Source organism: Stigmatopora argus, chromosome 20 (genome assembly GCF_051989625.1).
Source record: "Stigmatopora argus isolate UIUO_Sarg chromosome 20, RoL_Sarg_1.0, whole genome shotgun sequence".
In the NCBI taxonomy this organism is placed as follows: Eukaryota; Metazoa; Chordata; class Actinopteri; order Syngnathiformes; family Syngnathidae; genus Stigmatopora; species Stigmatopora argus.
In genome coordinates, this window is record NC_135406.1 from 4,215,010 (window position 1) to 4,232,620 (window position 17,611).

General features: G+C 43.3%; 1 protein-coding gene across 1 annotated transcript in view; it reads right to left on the reverse strand.

Annotated features, from left to right (window-relative positions):
- The window catches only part of ppargc1a (peroxisome proliferator-activated receptor gamma, coactivator 1 alpha), a 188,371-nt gene that overhangs the window by 105,375 nt on the left and 65,385 nt on the right, over positions 1–17,611 (reverse strand). Inside the window, exon 2 of the mRNA XM_077588661.1 lies at positions 4,237–4,284. Within this exon, the coding sequence (XP_077444787.1) occupies positions 4,237–4,266 (30 nt within the window). The 5' untranslated portion in view covers positions 4,267–4,284. The remainder of the gene's footprint in view (positions 1–4,236; positions 4,285–17,611) is intronic.

A 17,611-nucleotide genomic window follows, 5' to 3' on the forward strand; every position in this document is an offset into this window, starting at 1 on the left:
TTGTTTTCTACTGTATTCGCAGGAGGACAAGGGTGGGAGGAGCCTGCACGGCGGTTTCACGTGAATTTCGGCGACGGCGCTTCTTCGCCGCCCCCCCGCTCACCGCGGGCCTCCCAGGGCTCATTGTAATTTCATTAGGCGACAATGAACGGCGCTCGGCATCAACACGTCAAAGCCCCGGGCCTCGGCTCCCCCCCAAGAGTTACATTTGAGGAAACACGAAAACCCACTCACTGGCTTTTGGCACGTTCCCACACTCGCATCCCGCCCCTGCCGAGCTGTTCTCCCAGCGGCGGGTCCCGACGCCTTCTGGGGATTTCTCCTGCCTTTCCCCCTTTTAGAAGAGAGGAGACGATCGGATGGGCTTTGATATAAGGAAACGTCTTTGATGGTCTCGCCCTTCTCCCCCGCTATAAATAGCTAGGTGGAGCTTTAGGGGGTGTAAAAGGTTGCCAAAAGGCGGAGGGAAGAGAGGAAGAAACAAACCCTAGAGATGACTAACACGTGGAATGCATGCACGTAAACAGGGAAGTCAGGCATTGGCTCACTCGCCCCCATTTGCTACTTGCCAAACTCTCACTGCAGTTTTGTATTAGAAACCAAAAATACACTTTAAGTCAGTCGCTAAGTCACTCAGTTAATCAGTCACATGACAAAAAACATGCTGCACAAGAACTCACAGATGCAAGGACGAGCGTCAATAACTGGCTTGAAAAATCTCAGCTACGCTTAAACATATTTAAGACTTTATGTAAGTAGTTCTCAAAGAGAGCGAGAAATAAGAGACCCCAACGTTTTGGTCCAAGGAAAAATCATCAATGTAGTCCAAGAATTTAAAAACCTAGGAATCACTCTTGACTCTCAACTAGTCTTCAAACGACAGATAACAAAAACACTCCAATTTTAGGTTCATTAAAAATGATATATTTTGACACAATGATCATATCACACATGACGGAATATAAATATAAATATGTCCCTTATCAAATAAATCCAACTCAAATAGTTCAATGGAGAGCTACAGGCTAAATACGCACCTGCTAATGTAGCATTTACAGCTTTTTGGATAAAAATAGCCTTAAAAAAGACAGGTTTTCCGTGGTCAAAGAGAAAAATAACATAAGCACCACTTGAGTATTGGTCGCTAAACAATGGAAGAAAAAAATGCGACTTATAGTCCGGGATATACGGTAATTTCACACGCATTGGATATATCCCAGTGATAAACTAATTAGCGGTAGAGTACATTTTGTCGAAAAGAAGAACAAACTTGATTTTTTCTTCTAACTGCAGTGGGCAGCTATTGACGTCCAAGCCAATAGCGCCAAACCCAAACCCTCTCCGACTCGCTCCTGTACCGAACCGGGCGACAAATGTCCGCCGTGTTTCATTCGGCATGTGCGTGGGCGCTTAATCGCTTGTCGGCGGCGAACATGACAGAGCTCGGCCTCAAGTTATGACTTGGGCTTGACGACACACTTAGGAGGCTTGACAAGGCGCGTTAGAGAAGCGACAAATGTATCAAGGCGATAGCGCCGGCGCTGAGGACTCGCCTCACTGCCGCCGCCACCGCCGCCATCGATAAGTGACAAACGACTTGAAGTGGCAGCGTTAAAGGCGTTTAGAGCATTGATCTGGGCCGACAGTCCCGATATTACTTGGCGCCACGCATAAACACGGTAAACTACCGCTAACAGATTGCGGCGGATTTACAGTTTCAAACAGGAGCTTTCAACTTTACCTTAAAAATAGGTAACAATAACTCCGTGGCCAAAATCTACTTCACCTGCGCTAGCTCTATATGTATCATCTATATCGGCATTGGCCAATACCGCACAAGCGCATTTTGTAATCAGCATCGAACGCTGTACACGTGTAAACAAGAAGTACCATATTTTCATGACTATAAGGCGCACTTAAAAGTCTTAGATTTTCTCCAAAATAGACAGGGTGCCTTATAATCCAGCGCTTTATATATGGACCAATACTAAAATTGTTATCACGATAAAATAAAATAAATCAGTTGATAGGGTACACCATCCTCTACAGCTCTCACAACTATGACAAGCAGCCCCCGACTCTACTATTTTCCCCGTAGAAAAAGTACTGCGCAGTGACTGCTGGGATATATAGTTCTTTTGTCAATACACCCAATGGATTGTGGCCTGTATACATCGACATTAACACAGCTTGACAAAGCATGGAAAGCAGCGTTGGAATAGTTACGCTAGCTACTAGCTACTAGCTAGCTACTATTTGCGAATGAATTGTGGCCGCCTTAACGAACGTATAAAACTCAGCCGTTTCGTTGACCCATTTGGACAATTGTTCAATTCGGACACAGAAAATGAGGACTTTGATGGATTTGTAGGTGATGATGACGCGAGTACATTGTAAAATGGCTAAATAAAGTACAACCGAACTCAGTTTCGCTTCCGTTGCCTTTTTAAAAACGTGCTTTTAGCATGTGTCCGTATGTTTAAGCTGGTGTATGTTTTGCCATGCCTGGCTGCGTCTTTAAAAACGACCTGTGTGTGTCAAATACAGAAATAGCACTCGTTACTGACACTGCGCCTTTAAATGTGATGCGCCATATAGTCGTGAAAATACCGTAGAACAAAAATAGTCGTCTTTGTCTTTCCTTTTGATAACATCGGGTAAAAGTTGTCGTTTTTGAAAAATGCTGACGATGAATGCGTGCAACAACGAATCCATTTTCCTAAAAAAAAAATTGCTAACAGGCAACGACGAGGTCCGCCAAAGGCTACTTAAGCGAAAGACTGATCTGCCTAACTCATGAAAATAAACACATTAGGAATGGACGGCATCAGGCGACCTCTGCGCTGCCCTCACTCCATCTTGACACAATTAATCCCTCGTTAAGGGGGTAATTGTTTGCCGCTGCTCATATTTATTGTTGATCGGAGCGGCGAAGGTGCCCGCTGTGTTACACACACACAAACAGGCACACAAAATTCACCCTCGAGGTTGGGCGCGGGGAGATAGAAGGGTCTTCGCCGATCGATAAAGAGACAGAGCGGCGGCTACGAGGCGTTAATTGAAATGAATTCCAGATGAACAATCGGACATGTAAAGCGGGGGAGGGGCAAGCCAAGACCCCCTGTCTGGGGAGTCTTAAAAAGAGAAATACGGCAAGTAAGGGGAATTTTACAAGCGGTCCGATCAATCACGGAGACACGTGAAACATCGCAAGGAAACGATGACACCATTTTTATAACCGGGCCATTTAGCTCAATTTGTAGGTACAATGCTAATCATCAGCTTTTTGTTTGCTTTTGTTTATGCAATTGTTAGCATTCGCATCATTTAATAATCAGTAATCGTGGACAAATATGTCCGATTCGATAGTGGTTTTGTAGCTTTTAAAATATTCCCGAATGCTGGGCCTCGCAAGTACTTCCTGTTTTGATTCTTCTTCTTTAGCCAGTGTAATTAGCCAGTGTAAAAAAAAAAGCTGCTGCTATCTAGTGGTTAGGAGGGTGATTACACAAAAAGTTGGACAAAAGGAACCTACCTTGTGATGAGATGTGATGAAAGGGACGAAATATTGATGGAATTTACTGTCTCATCATTTCATACCTGTTTATTTAGGCAGTCATATTCATTAAATAGTCATTGCACATCGTTGTTTGCTTTGGAATAAGGTAAATACAATATTTTCTCGCATATAAGCCGCCTCCACGTATAAGCCGTACCCTTAAAATCGTTGAATTTTACGATTTCTCTCGTATAAGACGCCCCCTGATTCACAATTTTCACCTCCATATTCTTTGTCTTTACTATACTTTGAAATAAATGACCGTATCGGCCATATTGTCTTGCGTTTTGGCGTTTCATCTTTGTCACCTTGCAGTTCCGTGCATGTCAAGAATAATTTGTGCCCTCGATTCGTTGTTTTAGTGACAAATACGGCCTATATGCGAGAGATTTGGTAAAGACAGCATTCAAATGGTTGCTTTTTATTAGAAATAAATAAAGACTACAACTTTGTGGGGTTATTGTTATTATAGTTTAGCATTAAGATAGCAGGAGCTCCAATAATTAAATCTATGGGGTTATTGTTATTATAGTTTAGCATTAAGGTAGCAGAAGCTCCAATAATTAAATGTATTGTAATGTCATGAATGTATTTTAGCGGGCGATGTAAACACTGTGGGTTTAGTTTTATAGTTAATTAGTAAAACAAGTGCAAGATACACAAAGAAATTGACCTACCTGAGAAGGGAAAGCCAGGTTTTTTTCCATGTCCACTTCCACCAAGACCTGAAAAGAAGAAGCAGAACCCCGAATTAAAACGGAAAATTCTCAGATTGCCTTTTCGTGATTAATGGTGGAATCAGTTTCCTGCATTCTATTGGTATTAATTTGACATTTCGTAAATCTAACATCCCACTAAATGGGAGGCCAAATTAATCAATCGCCGTCCTGCGAGCCATGTTTTTTTTCCGCCGTGGCCGCGGCGTTGGAAACGAGTGCGCCAGGTGTCGGGAAATGAATCGCCCCAAAAATTTCGATGATGGATGACAGCTGTCCACGACTCGTGCCATTTTCGGCATTTGACTTTGCAATTAATGCGGAGCGCTAACACGTTTGTTTATTCTGTCAATAGCAATTATGACTCTTTCGGCCCAGGTTTTATGCTAATGAGCGGTTTTGTGTGTGTTGGCCCAAAAAAAAATGACCAAACAAGCATCATGTGCGTCCATTAAAATGGTGGCGCGCCCCCCGTGTATTCCGAGTACTGCATTTTGTTTATTCATTCATTCCAGAAAATGGTGAAAAATACTTTGAACCAAAATGGCTGCCTCCGATTGTTTGGCTGCGTCTAAAACATAAGATAAGTCCAGGACAATAATAAATGAAGTGTCCTCGCAAAAACTTCACCACAAACAATTGAGTCTATTGGCTCAAAACCAGAAGATGCAAATGACGTCGGGAACCGAGGGGCGCCGATTCCAAGGCGTTTGCCTAAACCGGTTTCCAAAAAAAAACGAAACATCGGGGACGTTTTTGCATGCGATCCATATTCATGATCCTAAGTTTATTTATACTTTGAACATGACGCTCGCTGAGATGAGCACCTTGGACCGCCAGGACTGACGAGAAGCTGCTTTCGGGGGGGTCTGGTTTTTGTTTTTTTTAGCTTTCATTTCAAAACGGAGGGGGCTCGGTGTGGAAGATGAGTTGTCGGAGTCCGGGAAGCACGAGGGAACAGCCAGCACCACCTCGCAGACACAGTACATTACTTTTTCATCAGCACATGCAGTCCCTTAAGTCCACGGGGGGTGGGTCTTGAATCACAAGCGTGGCCTGGGTTCCGTCATATATTGCAAGTCATGTAGGGGGAACGTGGCCATCAACACACGTGTCGGAAAAACGGGAATATCCAAGCGACTGCCTTCATTTTCAACGGCATGTCCTCAACTGCATGTGCGGTCGATTGGTCGCCGGTCTTTTGGTCGCCGGTCTATTGGTCGCCCCGACCGCGACAATGGGCGACCAAAAGACCGGTGACCAAAAGACTGGTGACCAAAAGACCGACGACCAAAAGACAGGCGGCAAAACAAGGTAAAACAACACGGTCTACGCATCAATAAAAGCCAACAATGGCCATGAGCAGTTTCACTGAGCCGACGTGTGAGTGTATAAGTTTGTATGTACATGCGTTGTCCCTTTAAGAAGCTACGTCAGTCCGGGTCTTAACAAGTTCTCCAACAAAAAACAATAAAAGTCCGGGAAATTTGGAGCTTTTCTTTACCCTAATAATTACTAGGGCATTAAGTATGACTAAATAGTCATTCGCAGTTTGTATTTAGGGAATTTGAGCAACGATTTAAATGGTAATTATCAATAACCTTCCGGGCGACCAAAAGACCGGCGACCAATCGACCGTGTACCATCAACACACGTGTCAGAAAAGCGGGAATATCCAAGAGACTACCTTCATTTTCAAGCAAAGATCCTCACCTTCATTTGAATCTCACTGTCCAAATCATGAAACTGGGAGGGGCTAACCGTTAAAGCTCAGGGTTCAGCGTGACCCAGATAAACCCGAAAAAAATCCTCAGGATGTATCAAGATATCCACGTCATTTTCCAGAAGGCCGGCGTTTCTGGCCTGCCGTTTGCCCTTTGCCGCTGTCCACCTAGCACGCCGTTATTGGTAGAAATTGCGAGCGGGGAGAAGTCAATCAAGCCAAGAAGGATGTTGGCTGCGGCCGCCGCCACCGCCGCTCTCTTCCCTTCCTCTTTAGTAGGCTGTAAAAGCTAACGGGCGCGAAAGCGAAGCGCGCTCACCTCGGAATCGCCATTTTTTTGCCTCTGTTCCTCAGACAAATTGGCAACCTGGATGGAGGTGAGGCTCATAAATAAGGAACGCGCTAGTCATGTCACATGCGCATGCTTGCGTGCACACATGCTGGCCCTCATGCACAGCTCTAGGCGAGTGGGTGCTGTGGCGCAAAAGCCCACCCCCTCCCACTACCGGTACTCGGACGTTTGGTCGCCGGACTTTTGGTAGAACAGGTTCAAATTATGACAGAGAGAGGGAGAGTTTAGAGTTTAAAATCTAAATACTGTTGAAACCAGCTCTCAAAATACTGTTGAAACTATCTAAATACTGTTGAATCCAGCTGTCAAAATACTGTTGAATCCAGCTGTCAAAATACTGTTGAAACGATCTAAATCCTGTTTAAATACTGTTGAAACGATCTAAATACTGTTGAAACGATCTAAATACTGTTGAAACTATCTAAATACTGTTGAAACTATCTAAATACTGTTGAAACTATCTAAATACTGTCTAAATACTGTTGAATCCAGCTGTCAAAATACTGTTGAATCCAGCTGTCAAAATACTGTTGAAACGATCTAAATCCTGTTTAAATACTGTTGAAACGATCTAAATACTGTTGAAACTATCTAAATACTGTTGAAACTATCTAAATACTGTCTAAATACTGTTGAATCCAGCTGTCAAAATACTGTTGAATCCAGCTGTCAAAATACTGTTGAAACGATCTAAATCCTGTCAAAATACTGTTGAAACTATCTAAATACTGTCTAAATACTGTTGAATCCAGCTGTCAAAATACTGTTGAATCCAGCTGTCAAAATACTGTTGAAACGATCTAAATCCTGTCAAAATACTGTTGAAACTATCTAAATACTGTCTAAATACTGTTGAATCCAGCTGTCAAAATACTGTTGAATCCAGCTGTCAAAATACTGTTGAAACGATCTAAATCCTGTCAAAATACTGTTGAAACGATCTAAATCCTGTCTAAATACTGCCGAAACTATCTAAATACTGTCTAAATACTGTTGAAACTATCTAAATACTGTCTAAATACTGTTGAAACTATCTAAATACTGTCTAAATACTGTTGAATCCAGCTGTCAAAATACTGTTGAATCCAGCTGTCAAAATACTGTTGAATCCAGCTGTCAAAATACTGTTGAAACGATCTAAATACTGTTTAAATACTGTTGAAACCAGCTCTCAAAATACTGTTTAGACAGTATTTAGATCGTTTCAACAGTATTCAGATCGTTTCAACAGTATTCAGATCGTTTCAACAGTATTCAGATCGTTTCAACAGTATTTAGATCGTTTCAACAGTATTTAGATCGTTTCAACAGTATTTAGATCGTTTCAACAGTATTTAGATCGTTTCAACAGTATTTAGATCGTTTCAACAGTATTTAGATCATGAATATAATTTTGAGAGCTGGTGTCAACAGTATTTAGATATTAAACTCTAAACTGGAACGAATTAAGCTCATATCTCAAGGTACCACTGTACAGCTATATTTGTATATTCAAGGGACAACTTTGGACTAGCAATTTCACGAACTAGCATACCATTTATGTTGAATAATACATTTTCAAGTTGTAAATACTATGAAATATATTTCTCAAAAATAATATGCTCTAACGTCTTTTGCAGTTTATGGATATTTTGACTGGTCCACTCATTGCCAAAGGATTGGACGAGTCAGTGAAAGAGTATCTGTTGCACATTTAAAAAAAAAACCCAATACAAAATCTGTGACAGATGCAAAAAAAGCACACTCTCGCCAACAGGCTGAGAAAGGCGAAGCGATAGAGGCACAAAGGCAATGATCCATACAGGAGAAGACAAGTAGGATGGGCGAGAGACGGACAGGCGGGCGAGCGGGATTCGTCGAGCTCAGGACGACACGCCGCGGCGACAAGGAAGGTGTCACATGGGACGCAAACGCACATGACGGACTGGATTTTTCAACGCGGCGAGAGGACGGAAAGGCGGAAAGGGGCATTCGGGACAACATTTGAAGACATATTTCGTCTCCAAATCGAGAACTGTTGGCTTAAAATGCCCCAATGCGCAAAAAAATGGACGATTGGATAAACGTTTGAACCCATTGCATGTCAGATTCTTGTTCAATAGCAGTTATATCGGTGTCCTATCATTTTTCAGCCTTTTTTGCAGAACCTGACCGCTCATCAATTGAAAGGGATTGGACATCTAGAGTTGTGAATAAGTAAAATACAAGGAAATAAACATTCGGAATTTCAAAATGTTATTCGCTCGCTTGACTTTGGTACTTTTTGGGGTCATAAAAACTACACTTGTATACCAAAATGTTAATCTCGAGAAAATCTGGATTTTTTGAACACTGATCCACCGAGACAAGAAATCCCTAGAACCAAGACGAGACCCAGACTTTAAGAATTTGAGACTGGACCGCTTTCTCTCAGCCATTTTTTTCTGATAGCTAGCTAGGGGTACACGGACCAAAAGACCGGTGACCAATCGACCGCACACGCTAGCTAGGTATAAAAACCCAAAGACAAATTCCCCAAAACCACCACAGCATCACTCAATGGATTCCTAAAACTACTTTTGCAACAAAACCATATGAGAAGTGTCCTCCAAGCATTTCCATTTTGCTCCCCCAATCCTTGGCTGTCCCGCCTGGCAGAAGGCCTGAGTGTGGTCCAAAGAACCCCCCCTACCCCGCCTCCCGACAGACTCCCTAGCACCGCGTGCCCGCATTGTGCGGAGAGCAAATGTGCTCCATTGTGTCGGCGCCCCCAACGCGAACGCGGCACCCGACGCCTGCTCGTTAACCAATCAATAGAGCAGACGTGTCTGAAACCTCGTCCTTGAAAATCCCTCCCTGCATTTGTCCCCCCCCGTGCATGACAAACGAGTTTGAAGGAGTAGAAAAAAAACACACCCGCCGTCACTCTGTAATCACGCTAAAAAGCAATTTGGCAAACTTGATTAGCGCGTCAACAAAACACACACAAAAATGCCCATTTGCCTCAACGGATTTTAGACTGTAATACATTAGGAAAAAAATGAAAGTGGCAAGGTTGCCAGATTGGCAAAACCGTGGCGTTGTGATTGCACTGAAACGGGAAAAATTAGTCATTCTGAAAACATGGCCGAATTGGGGCAGACAATAGGGGGCCCGATTTTAGGACTTGGGTGTTAAGAGTATCTGTTAGGGTTATTCTGGGATGTTATTATATGTGCATTAATCATTAATATGTATAGGAGCTTTATTCCAATTTGGGACCGAGCAAGCTCGAGGTCACTCTACATGGCAGCTGGCTTCGAGGACATTTAATTGTTTTCAGGACAGATCACCGAGTTCCGGGCCAAGGACTGTTGATCGGAGTTCGCAATGAAGATCTGCGAAGGACTCTTAAATTGCTTTGACTTGGATTCCGGCAGATGGCGATAATCGAATCAACTTCCGCAAATTCTCGCATATTGTTTAAAAATACTGTTGCTCGGTTTTTACCTTATATGGAATTAGTATGCTTACTTGTGCAAATTCTTACGCAGGTGTTTTTGGTTTCCGACCTGATTTGCAATTGTTGAGGCAGTTGTTTTTGGACCTTAATGGTGTTATTCGGTTATCTTATGCAAGCCAGGACGATTCTCACTTGCAAGTTTCAACGCTGGAATATGTCAACGATGTCTCTCTGTTTTTATTAAAGTATACCTATTAATAAACCTATCAGTGTCAATACAAAAAAAATCAAATGTAAGAGCTATAATTTCCGCGTAAAAATATCTCACAGGTCCATTTTTTTCAACAGAAGTGAGACAAAACCACTTGAACGTTAATTGCGTGTTTTGAGGTAGCCAACCTCACAGTAGCGGTCATCTTGGAGAAGCTGGACGGGAGCCACGCTTGGCAGTCCTCTGCAGGCCCAGGCTCAAACGTTCACACTTAAACTATTAAGTCGGACACGCCAAGGGCACTTTGTCCAATCGCGGAGAGGACTTCTGTCAAATATGAATAATAGGCAGGACTGGACGGAAAGATGGAGTACCACCATTGCAGGGAAGACAGCCCAGAAGAAGATTTGAATCACTGGCTGCCTTTGACCGGACTACAAGTCCAATCTATTGAAATTTAGGGGTGCCAGACGCACGGCCCGAAGGACGGACCTCCATTAGCCGTGAAAAAAATGAGGGTGGAAGCATGCTGACGTTCCCGGCTGACTGATTACCATCGCCGTCGGGGGCTGACAACTCCCTGGCTGACGTTCCCCCCAACTTCACTCTCAATAAAGTGGCTAAAATGTTTTGCGCCTGTCATTCCCAATCAAGCTGTGCTTGATGAAGGCGATCGGGGAAAATCAGGTCGCCGTGCAAGAGTCAACTCGTGTAAAAATCCGGAATTATAAAGAAACGCAGCGACAAATCGGTATTTTAGGGGTTCAAAACGAGAGGCGGTCTCAGCAAAATACCCGTTTTAATCGTTTCATGTCAACCTGAAAGAGGTTTTCATGTAGGTAAACCAGATTTTAATAGGCTAAGGATTGACAAGGACTTGGACTGCGTAATATTGTTGCCCCGCCCCCTTGCGGCGGATGTAAAGGGGCTCCAATTGCGTCACAACAGCAGGAAATAAGAAAAATAATGCACTACTAATTAAAAAGTAAATACTGTTTTGTTAAAGTAGCGCATTCTCCGATGAACAATTTCTGATTGGCTCATTCCCAGCAAGTGGTCCAGGCCCTGAATGAGCATATCACCCCCCCGAACCGCCAAACGACCTCAGCCAATCGGCTGTTACAGTTGAATCACGACGACTGACCTTCAAACTTAAAAAAACGAAAACATCACTACAGTAGCACATGTCATTGTTTGGCCCTCAGCCAATCACGGCTTCACCTGATGCGCCACATAAAGCCGGCCGCGACTTGGCTCCGGCAAAAGTGTTTGCGGCGGATGACGGGCCGCTGATTAATGCGCCGATTATCTGCTCCATAAATAGACGCTGCCGCTCTCTGTTTTGTATTTTATGTCGCCGCGTTTTACGGCCGCAATAACCGTCGCCGGGCTCGTATTTCACCGCCGCCCGGGCCGCCAAACACGTCCCCTTGCTCTGGCGCAAATTGCCGCCGCTCTTCCCTTTGGGCGCGACTACATCCCTGATGACGGGTGAGAACGAAACCTTAAATACCCTTGAAGACATCACGGAAACGTCCTCGCCGATGTTACGGGTCAGCGACTCTCCGGCTAGCGAAATAGCCAAAAACGGGAGATCCAAATGCACTGGTCGCCACGGGGGGCTCACCCTAGCGTGAACCCCTCCCCGCATTATCGTGTGAATAAACAACAAGGGCCAAACAACAATAAACACCACCTTTTTTTTAATATATTCGTGCCACACTCTCTTAGGAACAATTTCATGTAAAGTGACATCATTCCTGATGGCAACGGGCCGGCCGTCAGCACCACGGACAGCGCTAGGCGTCCAATCCGTTTGGGCGAATGGAGACCAGAACAGAGGCTAATTCCTCACTCATCTGCTTTTGACACTTGCGCGAGGCAGTGGTCTTTTTTTTTTTGGATACTCTGAGCCAGAAAAGGCAAAAAGGGAGGCAGCTCGATTGGCTCTGGCGGAAAGCAGGTCAGCCATACATCACAGAGCAACAGAGAACGTTGCCTGTTACAGCTTAATACCCACACGAGGTAAAACGCGGCGGCGAGGGAGCGGGAGGAAAAGCCTGACATGGGCAGAGAGAGAGAGCGAGTGGAGGGAAAATTAGATGGAAAATTGAGAGGGAGGAGAGAAGAAAGGAAAGCCAAAGATGGGGTTTGGACCGAGAACTTTATGAAAAAGCTGACAACTCTGTGGACTCTGCATGACCTCTCGCCACACGCCACCGTCAATCAATACGTAGACACGCTTCAACAATTGAGAGGGAGATGATTACCGTATTTTCTCGCATTCCAAGCCGCCTCAATGTATAAGCCGCACCCTTAAAATTGTTGAATTTTACGATTTCTTGAGTATAAGACGCCCCACGATTCGCAAATTTCATATTCTTGGTTTGATTAGGGAGTACAAATGTGTTACTTTGAAGGGGAAATCTTGAGAAAAATTGTCGCACGTGGTATTTTGGAGATACTTTATGAATCGAAAGGATGGTCTGCTGGATTGCACATTAAGAAAAGGAAGTCAGGTGAGCAGTACAACCACTAGTGTGTCCGTAGCGGTCTAGTTTGTCGTCCTTAGGTAAGATGGCGGCGCAATGAGTGAGCAATGGCAGGCACAAGTGAGTTTTATTCACATTATGCGTTTTTTTCTTGAATTTCTTCATAGACGTCAAAATAAATTTTATCAGTGGCGGTCCGTGCATTTTCTCGTAGCGCCTTCAACGGGTAAAATCCTTTTCCTAGCAGCATTTAGTAATTAAATACAAACACTGGAGCTTTTCAGATATTACAACCGGGCCGGGGTGTGATTTTCCCGGGAAAGGACAGCGATGGACGTCAATGGCGAAACGGCAAAAATTGCACTAGAATGGGGTAGATTTCTGACCCTGGCAACAAATAATGGCTGAAATGTGATTGGTTAAATGCTTCAATATGAAAACACACATTTGAAAGCAGTGCAACCAGGGGGAAAAGCAACGAAAGGAAGCTAACAGACAATTTGGAATTATTTCATAAGTATTGATGGACAAAATATAATATATGATTCAGATATTTCTTAGGCCAGCAGAGAAGGCCTTGAAGGCCCTGACAGCCCGCCACTGAATTTTATATGGCGTTTTTTTAACATAGAAATACGGTATAAATGCGAGAAAACAACGGTAAATATTGCAGCGAAAGACAGAACTCTGGTTGTGATGTCACAACCAGAATTGCGGGTAAAAAAAAAACATGATTCCTTGTTTCATTGTTTTCAGCCTTCAAATTTACGATTCATTTACCGTGTTGACGGTGCTAACCGTTTTGACCGGTAGGATAAAATGGACTCGTTAAATGACCGCACGGAACGACTACAGATGTAAAACCCATTGAACAAAAGCAGGCGGCAATCAGCAAAAGGACAAAATTAGACGCCAAAGAATTGAAAATTAGCCGCGGGTCGTTGTCGTTGCCGAAAATATCGGCGGCTGTCCCGTCTTGGCGGAGTCAATCAAGGCTTCAAATCAAGCGCGGCTTAGCTAAGACAATTTTTTTCAAGGAGTTAAAGCAAGGAGGCTCCACCAGCTCTCCAAAAACCGTCCAAGTGGTCCATTGATTGCATTTCGATTCTCTTTTTTGCCAGCATCTGCAATTTGAGTTGAACGGCTCAAAAGCGGATGCTAATAAGGCTGGGATTTGTGTTTATGTTGTGCGTTTTCTTTTGTTTTTTTTCCGGGTCTGTACGTGCGTACTTGTTATCATAGAAGCTCTATCAGCTAAGCTACGGGGGGTTAGTTGAATCGCGGCTGGACACGAGGGCTTAGCCGCTTGCTTTAATTCATCAAGGTTTGATTACTTCTATGAAGATTTGTTCCTAAGCCCGATAACCTGATGCTCCCCAATTAAGGCTTTTCCACAATCCTGCCGACGCCATCAGAGGACGGCGAGTCGGCGTCCGTTCGCCTCTCGCTCTTCAAACATTCTTAAAAAGTTACAATCGGGAGAAGGGACAAAAAACACGATTTTTGTTGTGGTCGTCGTTAGCTTAATTCATAGACAAATGAAACGACTACCCAGGTTTCAGCTTTGATTTATTGGATAAGGGACAGCATATTAATGAACATATTTATATTCATGTTAATGAACAGGTATATGTAAATATGTAACATTGTAGCCGAGGGCTAATTTCTATCTTTAGGTTGAAGATCAACGATGACATGCTACACACACCTAGCACAGTTTTAGACGGCGTCGTGATCGCAATTTTGTTCGTTGAACAGCCAGGCTTCGAGATGATTGGCCGAGAGGTTTAGAAAAGGGAGTTAACGTATGCTAATTGGTATTGAGTTCCAGGTACGTGGAGCATTTGGCTAATTTAGCACTCTTTTGGAAGGGAACTACACAGTCACCTCTAGAGCCAGCTCTTGTTGATGTGTTGCAGTTTGAAACCGGTTTAATCTCATTCTGTCGTGTTTTGGTATCCTTGACCCTCAAAACTTGGCGTCATGTATGAACTGAAACAACAACGGAAGATTTAGCAAACATGCCTTCTAGCTAACCTGGTGTTAGCTCCTGGATTCGGATTACGGGAGGCGATTTGACTCCTTGGAAGGGAGTCACTTTTCCTGACGCATTTTGAAACCGGTTTAATCTCATTCTGTCGTGTTTTGGATCCTTAACCCTCAAAACTTTGCTTCATGTATGAATTGAAACAACAATGGAAGATTTAGCAACATAGCGTTAGCTCCTGGATTCGGATTACGGGAGCCGATTTGACTCCTTGGAAGGGAGTCACTTTTCCAAACGCATTTTGAAACTGGTTTAATCTCATTCTGTCGTGTTTTGGATCCTTTACCCTCAAAACTTGGCGTCATGTATGAACTGAAACAACAACGGAAGATTTAGCAAACATGCCTTCTAGCTAACCTGGCGTTAGCTCCTGGATTCGGATTACGGGAGGCGATTTGACTGCTTGGAAGGGAGTCACTTTTCCAAACGCATTTTGAAACCGGTTTAATTTCATTCTGTCATGTTTTGGATCCTTGACCCTCAAAACTTGGCGTCATGTATGAACTGAAACAACAACGGAAGATTTAGCAACCTAGCGTTAGCTCCTGGATTCGGATTACGGGAGGCGATTTGACTCCTTGGAAGTGAGTCACTTTTCCAAACGCATTTTGAAACCAGTTTAATCTCATTCTGTCATGTTTTGGATCCTTGAACCTCAAAACCTGGCGTCATGCATGAACTGAAACAACAACGGAAGATTTAGCAAACATGCCTTCTAGCTAACCTGGCGTTAGCTCCTGGATTCGGATTACGGGAGGCGATTTGACTCCTTGGAAGGGAGTCACATTTCCAAACGCATTTTGAAACTGGTTTAATCTCATTCTGTCGTGTTTTGGATCCTTTACCCTCAAAACTTGGCGTCATGTATGAACTGAAACAACAACGGAAGATTTAGCAAACATGCCTTCTAGCTAACCTGGCATTAGCTCCTGGATTCGGATTATGGGAGTCGATTTGACTCCTTGGAAGGGAGTCACTTTTCTAAACGGCCCCGTATAGTGAAAAATATATGGGCGATATTGGCCTCGACTAAGGGACATCATAAATGTGACCACATAATGAACATCCGCCAGGAGAGCAACTGCGATCGGGGCCATAAACCATCTCTCAAGTCACTCGCACTCTTCCATATTCCTATGAAAGGCATAAAAATATGACCGTCTACACTCTAGGTCTCCAAGGGGGCTTTGGGGCAATTCTTGCCTATTATTGCTTCCAATTTTTTTCCAAGTCGAGGTGTCCGCAGTCATCGCTGTTCCTGGTGATTTACTAGCAAGCGCACGGCCTTCAACTCCACGCCGTCTTTGGCCGACGCTCCGTGTTCAGCCTTCATCTGCGCCATTAACGAGAGCGGCTAGATGGGATAATAATCTCGCCAAGTCGTAAAAAAAAAAGTCCGTTACGGCCGCCGCGACTTGGACTTAACGACGCCGATCGCGGCGACTCCTCTCTTGGGGGAAAGTCCGCGTCCAATTTGAAACGTAGACAAACGCCGGACCACCGGGATGGGCGAGCGGGTCGCCCCGCCGCGGCCCGTACGTTTAATTACACGTGATTTATTAGCGCGCCGTGGGCTCGCTAACTGGGCCGCTTGCGTTTTCTGTGCTGCTGGGATCCTTCACATCATTATGAGGGAACTCATTTGTATTAAAATGAGCATTAGCGGCTAATTCCCGACATGCATTCCGACGTCGACGTACGCCGAGTCTTTTACGGGCGGGGGGATTTAAAGGCGCGTTTGATCCCCACCGCGATCTCCCGCAAAGATGAAAGAACAGCACGGGGCGTTGCGCGTAGATCATGTCGGGCGCCACCCGTACAAACACTATAAGTTAACACGCTAAAGGGACGTTTATGTTCTTTAAAGCCATTAACCTCATATCATGAGCAAGATCTCCTCAAGGACATTCATTTTTTTCATAATAAAGCTATAAGGAATAGCGTTTTAAGGCTTCTTTTGTGAGTAATGACGTTTTACAGGCAAAAAATGCAGATAATCATCAAAATTTGGTTGGTTTTGACCCATCGGAATCAGTCACTTTAATTAACATTTGATATAAAAGCCAGGCCTACATGACCCAAAACACTGTGTATATATGTGTGTACATGTGTGTACATGTGTGTGTGTATGTGTGTGTATGTGTGTGTATGTGTGTGTATGTGTGTGTATGTGTGTATGTGTGTAAATGTGTGTATATATATGTGTGTATCTGTGTGTATGTGTTTGCATGTGTTTGCATGTGTTTGTATGTGTGTGCATGTGTGTGCATGTGTGTGCATGTGTGTGCATGTGTGTGCATGTGTGCATGTGTGTGCATGTGTGTGTATGTGTGTGTATGTGTGTATGTGTATGTGTGTATGTGTGTGTATGTGTGTGTATGTGTGTGTATGTGTGTGTATGTGTGTGTATGTGTGTATGTGTGTATGTGTGTGTATGTGTGTGTATGTGTGTGTATGTGTGTATGTATGTCTGTATGTGTGTATGTATGTCTGTATGTATATGTATATGTATATGTGTATGTGTATATGTATATGTGTATATGTATATGTGTATATGTATATGTGTATATGTATATGTGTATATGTATATGTATATGTATATGTATATGTATATGTATATGTATATGTATATGTATATGTATATGTATATGTAAATGTAAATGTATATGTATATATATATATATATATAATGCCATATTTGGTAACGTAATCAGTACAGGTTTGCGCACAATTTGTTTTCTGACCTCTTTGGCTTTTGATCTCATAACCAAAAATCAAAATTACAAACAAGTTCTCCAAATTGTCCATTTTTGAGTTATCAAAAATCATTTTGACTTAACCTAAAAATATGAATCAGCCTCATTTTTTACATCACAAACACCACCTGGAAGAGATAAATGTCCAATTCAAATGTCCAATTTGTTTAAAAAAAAATTGTAGTTTCGCAAAAAAAAAAAAAACATTTGAAATGATTACATTGGCTAGTCCAATCCGTTCTGACAGTCAAACTGGATTGGACGTCCATCACTGGAATCCAAGGTGTTCAAAATAAAGATTTAACAACTTTCAAGCGAAGACTACATCACCCAA